The sequence below is a fragment of the Bos javanicus genome, chromosome 20 (assembly GCF_032452875.1).
Source record: "Bos javanicus breed banteng chromosome 20, ARS-OSU_banteng_1.0, whole genome shotgun sequence".
In the NCBI taxonomy this organism is placed as follows: Eukaryota; Metazoa; Chordata; class Mammalia; order Artiodactyla; family Bovidae; genus Bos; species Bos javanicus.
In genome coordinates, this window is record NC_083887.1 from 12,551,419 (window position 1) to 12,564,318 (window position 12,900).

At 42.0% G+C, this 12,900-nt stretch overlaps 1 protein-coding gene across 9 annotated transcripts in view; it reads right to left on the reverse strand.

The window, feature by feature from the left end:
* The window catches only part of MAST4 (microtubule associated serine/threonine kinase family member 4), a 620,856-nt gene that overhangs the window by 217,309 nt on the left and 390,647 nt on the right, over positions 1–12,900 (reverse strand). Inside the window, exon 2 of one of the 9 annotated variants that reach the window (XM_061393378.1) lies at positions 10,565–10,645. The exons of the other annotated variants lie outside the window; for them this stretch is intronic. Within the exon in view, the coding sequence (XP_061249362.1) occupies positions 10,565–10,645 (81 nt within the window). The remainder of the gene's footprint in view (positions 1–10,564; positions 10,646–12,900) is intronic. 9 annotated transcript variants of the gene reach the window in all.

The following is a 12,900-nucleotide window of genomic DNA, read 5'->3' on the forward strand; positions in this document are numbered from 1 at the left end:
AGCACAGGAGGGCAGGCGGTGAACAGAAGTGAGGATGGGTGGGTGGGGGATTGGGGAGGGGATATAAGTTAGGAGGCTGCTTAGAAATCCAGGGATATGACTTCTGACTCTGAACTTTAGAGCCAAGCTGATATTTTACATGAAGAGGAGAAGAAAAACAATTCCAGTACCACTGCAGGAAAATGAATGTTCTCTCGCTTTGGAGTATCCCCATACTGTTTCATTAAATGGATCCAGGAAGAGCTCACCTGAGCATACTGTCATGGAAATAGTAGTAGAAAAGCATACAGTCCATGAAATTTAGCTCATTTCCTCTTCACCTGAGATCATGAGGACAGCTGTCCCATTTTCATAATATCTCACCATCGGCACGTTCCATTAGCATATGCAACATCCTTGATAACAAAGGTCAGGTTTTGCAGATCATTTTGAATGCTGGGTTTCCAAGAACAATACGAAGCTAATAATAATAATAAAACAGAATGCTCAGGTTGGAACTCTTCACAAATGGCATCTAATTAATTCTTATAACACCTCCAAGAGGTATTATTATCCCCATGTTACTGCTGGAGAAACTTGATAATTTTTTGTCTTAAATTCTGCATTTGTATCACTCCTCTGCTCAGACACCTCTGAGCTTCACATTCTCATTGCCATCTTTTACTTTCAAAGAATATCACAACTTAATTCTCTTTTCAATAGGGTGGGTGTTAATGGCTGTAGCCACATTTTAAGTGTAGGAATAAGTTTTTTAAGTGATGTGAGATGTTTTTTCCTAGTCTCAAAGCGATGCAGTAACAAAATGGAATATACGGTAGAACCCCATGCCACCCTACCCCACATACACACAGCAAAGTATTTTTTTTCATTAGATGATCTAATAACTGAGAGATAACTGCTAAACGTTACATTGAATAATTTTAAGATATTCCAGAACCAAAAATCAAAATTTGGTTAAGTGAAGTCACAATATTTGGTACAGAAAAACTATGTAACAATAAATACTCCTGATTGATGAAAGCCAAATGAGTCTCTCAGTGTGGGTGGTACAAAGGAAGTTTCCAGGCTCCTTGCACTTTAGGTGGAGCTCCTACTTCAGGCCTGAAGAGGCAGGTCTTCTAATAGGGCTCAAAAAGTGTGAGACCATCACAGCAACGTGGACACACTCTCAGCCCAGGGCTGCAGCAAGCCAGCCCTGGCCGAGAAAACTGGGTACAGACTGCTGAGGATAGAGCAGCAGCAGCAATGAGTGCCTCGGGGGCCTATGGCCTGATTTCCAAATGAAAGCAATTTAACCTTCATTGTGTCACTTGGGCTCTGTCTAAAATAAAACTTTTTTGAAAAGAGAAATATAGGGCACCACAATTCAAAACACGTTCCCCAGCCCCACAACCACACTCTCAACAGAGGACTAAAAAATTCACTTGTATGGTGACCCAAAACACCAGGGAAGCCCACGTTAGTTGCCCAGTCTTGTCTGACTCTTTGCAACCCTACAGACTTTAGGCCAGCCAGGCTCCTCTATCCATGGCATTCTCCAGGCAAGAACACTGGAGTGGGTAGCCATTCCCTTTTCCAGGGGATCTTCCCTACCCAGGGATCAAACCCAGGTCTCCTGCATTGCAAGCAGATTTTTTTTTTTTTTTTTTTTTTACCATCTGAGCCACCAGGGAAGCCCTGAGGTTCAGACAGAGCAACAAAATCACCTCCCTGTAAATATCATATTCTGTTCGGAATGCAAAACTTGAAATGACTAGGAACTGAAGTGTGTTCAAGTGTAGACACTTCAACTTTATGCCACAGAATAACAGTGAGGGCTCTTCCCCCAGAGGCCTGAATTTTAACAGGATCAAGCCACTTTCCAGACATTGTGGGTGTAATTTACTATTCAAACTTGGGGGGTGTGAAAGTAAAAGGGGGGCCCTTTTACTAATGACAACGGGACAGCAGGCATCAACCGAACGGTACCTAGGCAGACCTGTGTGGTCACTACAGATAAGTTTGTTTCTCTGAGTCTCAGTTTTCACTTCTGTCAAACTGTCTTCCTGGCCTCACAGGCCTGCTGTGAGGACTACAGGAGTTAATAGGGGAGCACTAAGAATAGCCCCGGGCAGGTAGCAAGCTCTCAGTGAAACTAAGCCACCCCACATGCAGATATTTAAGCGATTTGAGCCTCCTGCTCAAAGCAGTAAGCCAAAGAGAAAAGTTAGCATGAAAAAGTGAACGCATAACAAAAAAGGAGAATCATTATGTCAGAAACCAAGGCCCCTGAACGGCTCTCATGGCCTGGCCACAGGGGCACCTAGGCCTGCAGGAGCAAAGGCTTTGAGAGGATAACATGTTCCCGGGACCCAGAGGGATGTGAAAGCTCTGTTTGCCATCTGACCTCCTAAAACCTCATGCCCCAGGCCCGGTAACTGCAATAAGTTTACTCCATCCCCCTTCCCCATTGCGGTCTACTCTCTGCCCCCTCCCCCCCCCCCTCACTGGACCACCACACACACCCTCTCATTCTCCCTTCTTACAGGAGACAGAAGCTGCCAGCTGCCAGCACCTGCAGAAACCACAGTAGCCGAGTGAAGCACTAACTGGCCTGTCCACGCCTCCCCCGCCACCGCTGACACCTGAGACCCCAACCTTCAGACGTCTGCCCGGACCGCACCTACAGGGCCAGCCAAGTGTTCAATCATGCTCGTCTCGCCTTCGCAGAGGCATTCCACACAGTGCCGGTACTAAACAGACCTGGGCCTACACAGCAATTCAGAAATAAAACTCGGGATGCATAAGGCAGTTCATTAAACCATCACATTCACAAAAGCACTGGAACTGGTGTCTGCAGACTATGAAAAAATTGCCATCTGGTACCAGCTTCTTCAGATTTTTTTTTTTTTCAATATTCTTCACAAAGTGAAGTGGCGGGGGGTTGGGGGGGCAGACATAGAAGAAACAATGGAAAAGACAAATGGGCCTACTCATCCTACACACTCAGTGAAACTAAACGGCTTTATCAGTCAGGTGACTTCCCCACACTTACAGGTGTCCCTTGAAAAGGAGACACAAATAAGTCCGTTTGTATCCTATTTTAGATTCTACCAATTAGCGATATCATATGATATTTGTCTTTCTCTGCCTCATTTATTTCACTTGGTATGAAAATCTCTAGGTCTATCCATGTTGCTGCAAATGGTATTGATTCATCCTTTTTATAGCTGAGTAATATTCCATTCCACATATGTACCACATCTTCTTCATCCATTCATCTATTGACAGACACTTAGGTTGCTTCCATACATTGGCTATTGTAAACAGTGCTGCTTCTGAACACTGGGGCGCATGTATCTTTTCACAGTATGTTTTCCTCCTGATATATGTCCAGGAGTGGGATTGCTAGATCATACGGTAGTTCTATTTGTAATTTTTTAAAAGAACTTCCATACTGTTCTCCAGGCTTCTCAGGTGGCACTAGTGATAAGGAATCTGCCTGTCAATGCAGGAGACACAAGAGACACAGGTTAGATCACTGGGTCGGGAAGATCCTCTGGAGAGGAAATGGTACCCCTCTCCAGTATTCTTGCCAGGAAAATTCCACAGGCAGAAGAGCCTGGTGGGCTGCAGCCCGTGGAGCTGCAGAGAGTTGGACACGACTGAGCGACTGAGTACGCACAGGCACACACATACTGTTCTCTGTGGCAGCTACACCAATTTATATTCCCACCAACAGTGTAGGCAGGTTCCCTTTTCTTCAGAGACATAGAAAACAGAGGGAGGCAGGGGAGAGGGATAAATTAGAAGTTTGGGATTAAAATATACAGACTACTATATATAAAATAGATAATCAATGAAGACCTACAGTATAGCACAGGATATTAAGTACAGCACTATACTCAATATCTTGTAATAACCTATAATGGTATAGAATGTTAAAAAAAAAGAATATATATATATATATCTGAAGCATTTTACTATATATCTGAAACTAACACACTATAAATCAATTATATTTCAATAAAAATTTAAAAAGAAGACATTTGAAAAAGGAGACATATTCACAGCATGCTGCCATGTATTTAGTAAATGCTTATTATGCCTGCCCCTCACCATGGCAACGAGTGGAGTGATGGGGGATTCAGGGAGCTGTGGACACCTAGCCACCTTTCTAGCAGCAGCAGGACAAACAGACAAGCTCTTGGCAAAATTGTATTAGGTGCCCATTGTCCCTGATGCCCTTTTCTGCTAAAGTATGTCTACTTGGCCTTCCCATGGCCTTTAGGACCATCACAGGTCCTGTTCTTGCTAATAGAAATATATCCCCCTAAATACCTATAAGCTACTATTCTTATTCTTGGGTGAGGTAGGTGAAGACAATGAAGGTCCATGAAGTTCATGATTTGTGACTTGCCCGAAGTCTCAAATCTTGTGTGTGGTGAGAGCAGTGGCCAAGATCAGGCACCATGCTGCTAGTCTACTGGGTCCCAAAATCCGACTCCGCCAGGGCTGGTCAGGTAATGGGAATGAAGGGAGCCAGCCAGGTGGGGTCTGCTGCACACTGGGGAACAGGAGCCCCATAGGAAACGGGCAGCAGGGGCCCAGCTCTAGGCTAGACTAGACTCACACCACTAGGGAACACTAACTCACTGGAGGGCTTTTGTTTTTAAAAAGCTGCCCCCAAAGTCCCCAGTTAGAACTTGTTTGCTGCTTCAAAGTACCTTCAATGACAAAAGCTAATTTATTTTAGAGCTTCCCTGGTGGCTCAGACGATAAAGAATCTGCCTGCAACATGGGAGAATCAGGTTCGATCCCCGGGTCAGGAAGATACCCCAGAGAAGGGCATGGCAACCCACTCTAGTATTCTTGCCTGAAGAATCCCATGGACAGAGGAGCCTGGGCGGCTACAGTCCATGGGGTTGCAAAGAGTCAGACATGACTGAGCGACTAATACTTTCACACTAACACTCACACAAATTGATTTTATGAAGTATCTGCCCTGTAACAAGTGCTCTTACAGGTGCCAGGGAGATGGCAGGAGCAAATCAGACAAGCTTCCATTCCGCAGAGCTTACATTTAACTCCCTTTCATCAAAGTGACTTAGCTCTTCAGCACGTCATCTGTTGTGACCTCTAGACCATTTTCTCTGCCCCTCTCCATAGCCAGGCACGTTCACTAATAGACTCTGACGTTAACTTTTCTGTAATAAGCCCTTTCTACTCCCTCCTTGAACCTTACTTTATTTATCATTAATACCTGGTCAGTTTTTAAATTTTGAAGGTTATAATTTAATATTTATGGAATCATCAAAATGCACGCCCCACCTCTCAAAGTGTCAGCACCAATTGCAAAGCACACGTAAGAGGAAGAGTGTGCCCTGTTGGGAGCACAGGTGAAAACATCAGGACAGGCTGGATTCCCCGGGAGAAACATTCATTCCATCCATACATATTTATGGCGCCTCTACTATATATGCCAGGCGCTATTTTAGGGTCCGTGGATACATCTGTGGCGGGAAAAAATCCTCATCCTCAGGAAGTTGATGGCACACTGGCAATAGCTTTCTCTGAAACTAGCACTGAATCCTACCAGCCATGGGGCATGTGTGGCTTCAGTCCCAGCTGAAACAGGGAGTGAGATTTTGGAGAGATGAGAAGAACTGGAACAGCCACTCCATTGCCATCTCCAGCTTAGCTGTGTGTCCGCCACCACCATGAGACTCCAGGAACCAAATGGGGAGGTGAACAGAATGATGGAGGAAGTAAAATAGGAGGGATGTAGGAAGTGCAACAGATGCCCTAAGGATGCCCTCCACTCAGAAGTTGGACCATGCAATTAAAATGCAAAACAACATTTCCTTTCGACAGCAATGTGGTCCCTGAGTTACGGTAGCCAGCCTTCCCCTATTTACTAGTCACTATTGAGGGTGAGGCCTACCAGGTGCCGTGAGAGATCCTGAAAATGTAAAATGAGGAAATCCTGGAATCTTGCTATCTAACAATCACGGTCCAGATTATGAGCTGGCCTAGGTCACATTCACATGACTCATGAGGCACTGGTGTTCTCATTATATCAACTGCTACTAAATTAAGGTAAGGGTGCTAAGTCTTGGGGATTGCAGAAATTCTGAGCAGTTATAGTTGTCCCAGAAGAGGGAAAGTGAAGGCATATATAAATTCCACTTAGGATTTTTTAATGTTTTCTATCACATTGGTATAGATAAACAGATATTTGGGCCATTTTTTTTTTTTAAAGCTTGTGGACAAATTGTGTCATTTGCCCATCTCTCTCCAGCCCTGTTGTGAGACAATAAGGGCATCAGCATTTCAAGATGAAAGGGCCTTTGGGAATAACATGCTTGAATTCTCTGTTCTACATCTTTCCAATTAAGTGGCCTTCTGGGAGATTTCCAGCAGCATGAAACTGACGGTCTGATGAGAGGATCCATTCTACACTGTGAGGCTGTCTTGGAAAATTCTTCCCCGCATAGGGAGCCAAAGTGTGCCATGCTATAGCCTCCTGCAGCAGCGCAAGGGTACATCCCCAAGACATACTCAGCTAAACTTACATTTTGGTTAGCAGCTCAGCTGCCCCAGAAGCTGTGCTTCTCTCATTTTCAGGCAACTTTCAGGAAGTCCATGGAGACTAACGCTAACTCCCGTCCCAACGTAGCCTGCCTCCGGGGCTTCACCATGAAAGGAACAGCATCTTCCACTGCAGCACTGAGAAGCTGTGTGTGTCAGCACCTCCAAAGGGCACAGAAACCGACAATGCTCACCACCACGCTCTCCCTGGAACTTCGACGCCCACTCATTGAAAAGGAACAAAGAAGAAATCTGATCCATCACAATCAGCGGAAGAAAAAACAATTCTATGCAGATACAATAAATGCTTTTCTGTGGTAACAGCACGAATCTATTTGGAATCTCAGGGATTCCAAAATCTCAGTTCAGTTCAGTCACTCTGTCATGTCCAATTCTTTGCGACCCCACGGACTGCAGCACGACAGGCCAACTCCCGGAGCTTGCTCAAACTCATGTCCATCGAGTTGGTGATGCCATCCAACCATCTCATCCTCTGTCCTCCCCTTCTCCTCCTGCCTTCAATCTTTCCCAGCATCAGGGTCTTTTCCAATGAATCAGTTCTTCACATCAGGTGGCCAAAGTATTGGAGCTTCAGCATCAGTCCCTCCAATGAATATTCGGGACTGATTTCCTTTAGGATGGACTGGTTGGATCTCCTTGCAGTCCAAGGGACTCTCAAGAGTCTTCTCCAACACCACAGTTCAAAAGCATCAATTCTTCGGCACTCAGCTTTCTTTATGGTCCAACTCTCACATCCATACATGACGACTGGAAAGATCATAGCTTTGACTAGACAGACTCTGATTTACATTAGACCATAATCTGGGGGCACATTATTAGAGACAGCCAACTCCAAGCAATCAACCAGAAATCTCTACTTAGAGATGACTCAGTGTGTTCAGGACTAAACTCAATCATGACTAATTTTCCTCCCTCTCCAACTCTGCTCTCTTGGTTTCTGCTCAATTAATGCTAAAAATCTCCGTGTAAATTCATTCAGAACTATCTATTGAACACTTACTGTGGTGTTTCTTTCATCACCTTTCTTTCACCACCTTCTGTGGCAAAGACTGCTATTTCCCAAACTCACTTCCTCTGTTTCCTAGATGCAAGGAAGCTGTATTTTCCAGTCATCCTTGTCATTAGGCATAGTAGAACTCCAAATTCCAAGCACGGAATGGGAGTGAGAGTAATGCCTGCCACTCTCAGGTCCAGCATCACACCATCTCCTGTGATCTTTTCGTTTTCCACCACCTGGAATGATACGCAGGGCAACTCTAAAGCCCATGTGTTGAAGAACCCTCTGGATTACTAAATGACTATGTAGAGTGGATCCTCTCCACACTTTCGGCCTGTGAGTGAAAAATACAATTCCATTTTATCTAAACCAATTGTCTGGTGGTTGATTTGTGAGCAGGACCGTAACCAATACACCTTCTATTTCCAGTTCACTCATTCATTCTTTAATAAACACTTTGCAAATGCTTACTACATCCCATGAATTGAGAAAGGCACTGGGAAAATAGAAATCACTAAAGGAGGTCACAAAGTCCATGTAAACTGGACGATTAAACCCCCATATGAGTGAGCCCATTGCAATGCGCGTGTCTTCAATTAGTCACAGTGGAAAGATTTGAGACTTCATTTTGAATCCAAGGCTAGTTAAGCCACTTAAATATCTAAATGTGTTAGCATCTTCATCTGTAAACAGAAGCAATATTCCTTCCTGCCTAGTGTCAGGTGGATTAAATTGAAAGAGATAGAAAGCATTCTGTCAACTATCAAGTACTCTGCAAATTTTAATTTAATTGACTGCAATTGTCCTTATCCAGGACCTGTTACCATACCAGCACCTTCGCTGGAGCTTCTAACTAAAGTCCTATCTATTCTTAAAGAATAGATTGGTAAACAGATTGGGAGATTGGTAAATTTTTTCAGTCATTTTTTTATTCAGAAAAAATCTTCTAATACCCTGAAATGCTTGCAAAATGAAAGTCAAACGTTTCAGCTGAGTATTTAGGACCTTACATAGCATAGTCCCAAATTAATGTTTAAATCCAAATCAATCTCTGTACAAGTCCATGCTTTTTTTCCTACCTCATCCACCCTATCTTCTTGCCATAAACCCATTTCTTCAATGTGCCACACTCTCTTACCTTCTTGCTGTTTTATTCTTTGTTTAGTTTTGACCTTCACTGCTAACTCTCCTCATTAAAACCCTCCAGTTTTTCATGATCCAGCTCAAATATCACCAGTTCCAAAGACATCTCTACGTCTCTCTCCAAAATCAGTTTTCAGAACCTCATCCTCCTCTGCACTACCACAGTGTTTTATTCGGAATTTCTCTCCTCCACTATTGATAGCAACTTTATTTCAAGTAGCCTATTGTTTTTAGGAAGGAAAAGGACATGTGGGTATTTAATAAAGGCATGCTACATTGAGGGAAAAAAAGGTCAGAAGACAGTCCAGTTACTTGTGGTTGGATCATCAAAATAGACAAATTACAAGAGCAATGGAATTCTTTGGATTGTGAGAAAATCATTCCTATGCTTTAGGACCTATTATGTTCAGGGGATACTTTATAAAAGTTATTATATGAAACTTTCATATTGAAAGTCACTTTGACAATAATAAATATAATCCCATCAGCAGAAGAGTAGAACCAAAGTTCAAAGTCTTTCACTCATTTCTGCAGTCAATTCTTCAAATTTTGGTTCAGTCTTATTGTAGAAAAATGAGAGAAACACACTAAATTGTTCCACTGATGGGTCTTCCCTGGTGGCTCAGAAGGTAAAGAATCTGCCCACAATGCAAGAGACCCGGGTTTGATTCCGGGGTCAGGAAGATCCCTTGGAGAAGGGAATGGCTACCCCCTCCAGTATTCTTGCCTGGAGAACCCCATGGAGGAGCCTGGCACACTGCAGTCCATGGGGGTCACAAAGAGTAGTATTTTTAAGGAACTGGCCACGCATGGCAAATTTTTCATTCATTTGCATATAAGAAATAAAAAGCATTCATTAATAGAAAATAATTTGAATCACTCTTTGCATCAACTGAGAGTGTGCTTCTATCTTCTACTTTAGGATTAAAAAAAATGGGTGGCAGGGGGACTTCTCTGGTGATCCAGTGGTTAAGACTTCATGATCCCAATACAGCAGGCACAGGTTCAATACCCGGTCAGGGAACTAAGATCCCACATGCGGCATGGAAAGAAAATTATATATATACTTTTTAAAAAATGGGTAAGGGGAAGTTGGGTTGTGATTAGATCCAGCGAGACGAATTCTATTCACAGACACTGAATTCACGGAAATCCTAATAGATTGTATGCACTATACATACAATGCTAACATTTTCTATTATGTACTCTGGTGATAAGCTGGGCTAAAATGCAAGTAGAGTTCCTTGAAGATGTTTCTCTCCAGAGAAGAGAAGAATGAATTTATATTAGCCTATGAGTAAGAGGGTGGGGGTATATACGTGAGGATTCTAAAGATTCAAAAATACTAATGGTTTTAGACAAGTCAAGTACTTTGTCCTGGAAATAACATGACATAAAATAATGTATAGCATACATAAAATAATTTCTAATGTATATTAGAAAATGTTTCCTAGAAACTGTAATAAATAGTATTTATAAAAGATGAATCAAAATTCATGACTTTCAGTGCAGACCATTTCCTAAGGAAAGCCACATGTAACATACACACAGGAGTCAAACAAACTGCTAATCACTGGACATTAAGTGAAACATGAGTAACATACGCCCAGTGGAATAAGCAAGGTACATTTTCTCAGTGCTTCTGTCAAGTCATCAGGTAAACAGCTCAACCAGTTTCCTCATTTCATATGTTAACATGAAGACAATAGTTAAGGGAAAAAAAAAAAACTTTATTGCATATTGTGATCCACAATGTCCAGATACTCATGGTGGGATACGGGGGATGGGAAGGCAAGACAAAGCAGCCCCAGGCAGGCACTGGAGCACGCTTACCTCCAGAAGTGAAATGCGAAGAGAGGACTACAGGGACTGCCTGGGCTGGACGGGGTTGGACTCAGGCTCCTTGGAGTGAGACTGAAAGTTAAAATAATGTCATTCCAAGTGGGAGAAATGATGGCAGTAAAAATAGCATAGCTCAGTGAAGGGACTTTTGTTCCCTTTAGGCCAGAATCATCACGGCATGCCTATCGGTACCGCTAGGTAACCATCTAATCACACGCCCCTTCTCAGCTCTAAAGCAGAGAACAAGCACAATGGTGCCTGCTGAAATTTACATTCTCAAAACTGCCGCTGCCATTTTTATTTATGCCTTTTGTTGCAGAGCAACTTGGCAGATATGTTCGACATGTGATTTTTTGCAAAGAAAAGTCGGTGATTTTTTTTATATTGCGTGTATTCTATTTCCAAGTATGAATTAATGGTAAGTCTGTATCAAAACCATCGAGAAGTAGTCACCAGAATAGAGATGAAAATTCAGGTTAAATATTGCCATTTTTAAAAAAACAAAGCAACAAATATTTCCATATAGGAAGTTATATTTTTAAGCACGTTTTAATGAAAAATAGTCAGCAATATGTTGTCTAAGTCTCGTAGTAAAATGTGTTCTTATGCTTATGTCCATAATAAGGAACTTCAAATTTTCTCATATATGGTTATAAAGTATTTTATTCTCCAAGAGGTTTTCTTTTTTTCCTTCAAATTCATCCATCAATGGACCATTGTAACTCCTACTCCCATCAACCCATCCAAGCCCTCAAGCACACTCAGCAGCCAATTCTCAAATATTCAGCATGGGGGCCCAAGCTTAGAGTCCCTTTACCTTTTTTTTCCTTTAGCCTCATGGCTCTTCTCTATTAGAGAGGAAAGGGAACAAATTAGTCAACTCATTTACTTGCAACAATTCTGCCAAGAGATCTATCAAGATATGAAGTAAATACTAGTTGATTTCCAATTACTTTCACATGGCAAAACCAAAATAAGAATTAGCTGAGTATTCTAGTACCGACTCTTAAGCGGAAGTGAGCCCTGAAAACTCCTGCTACATTACAATGAGTTTCTTCAAGAACATTCTTCTGCCTGTCCTTTGGTCCATGACTCTACACTGTACATGTTCTTACCTTAGGCAAAGAGTTTTTGGAACTGAGCTGCACACTGGCTAATTCAAGCTGGCTGTGCTCTTCACTGAACAGAGACGTGGCAGCCGTGGCTAACATCAGATTCAGGCTTACCAAATTCTTAACGCCATCCTAGCTTCCCATTACGTGGATAATTGAGACTTGGCTGTATTTGATGCAAACCAAAATGTCAGTTGTTGCTCACAATGCTCCAATTTGTTTAATAAAATGTTTCAAAGGAGGAACATTTTATATCTTCTAAAACCACGCTTGGGCTTGGTGCCAGTACTCAGTAGACTAAGGAACTGATTTCCTTATACATTCAGAGCACATTCAGATTCTGCTGCTCTTCAACATACTGTACTCTAACTTAGCAGCTCACTGGAAAGCCCTCCTGAGTGCCCACTGATAGAGCTGTCATCTAGTCTAAGCACAGCCTTATCTTTTTCTTCTGGTCCTAAAATAGGCATGAAAAGACAATGGAGCCACTCTGCCTCCACGCAGAGACATGTTATCATATGTGCTATAAAGTGTCTATGAACCTAATTCTACAGTAAAATTGGGGGGGAAAAAAAAGGAATGAAAAAAACACACTCAATTTCTCAGAAATCAGAAAGCCATGCATAGGCTCTCTAAATATGAGAAATTTCTGAATAAATTAGTAACCATTAATTTCTGAAATATTAATATATTTGCTGTCTCAATCCAGGATTTCGATTTCTGAAACAGGAATCAGAAACACTTCATGTTATTGATAAATCAGATGGGAAAATTTTGAATTGCCTCTACAGAGTGTAAAATATGCTAGTGTAAGAGTCCATGCTGCAGGATCTATGGAATAAACTTTCCTGAAGAAAAACAGAAATGTCTCATGAGAGAACATTCAAAAGCTGTTCTGCACAGTTTGTCTGTTATAAGGTCCCCAAATAAATAAAATTATATACATTAAATGTGCCCTTAATAAAATCAGTGATAAGACTTTTCATTATAACCATTCTCTGCAGTGGTAAGAAACTGAATTTACTCAAAGACTGCAGAACTAGCTTTCTCCATGAATGAATATGAAATAAGCTATGTCTACCTAAGAGTAGTTTTACATTTCAAGGTAAACAAAATGTTCAAAGTGAATTTCTATTGTCATTGTCAATGACATTGAAGAGTGATCCTCTATTCTACTGCCTCAAGCTCCTCAAGTACAAAATAAGCTATTTCAGA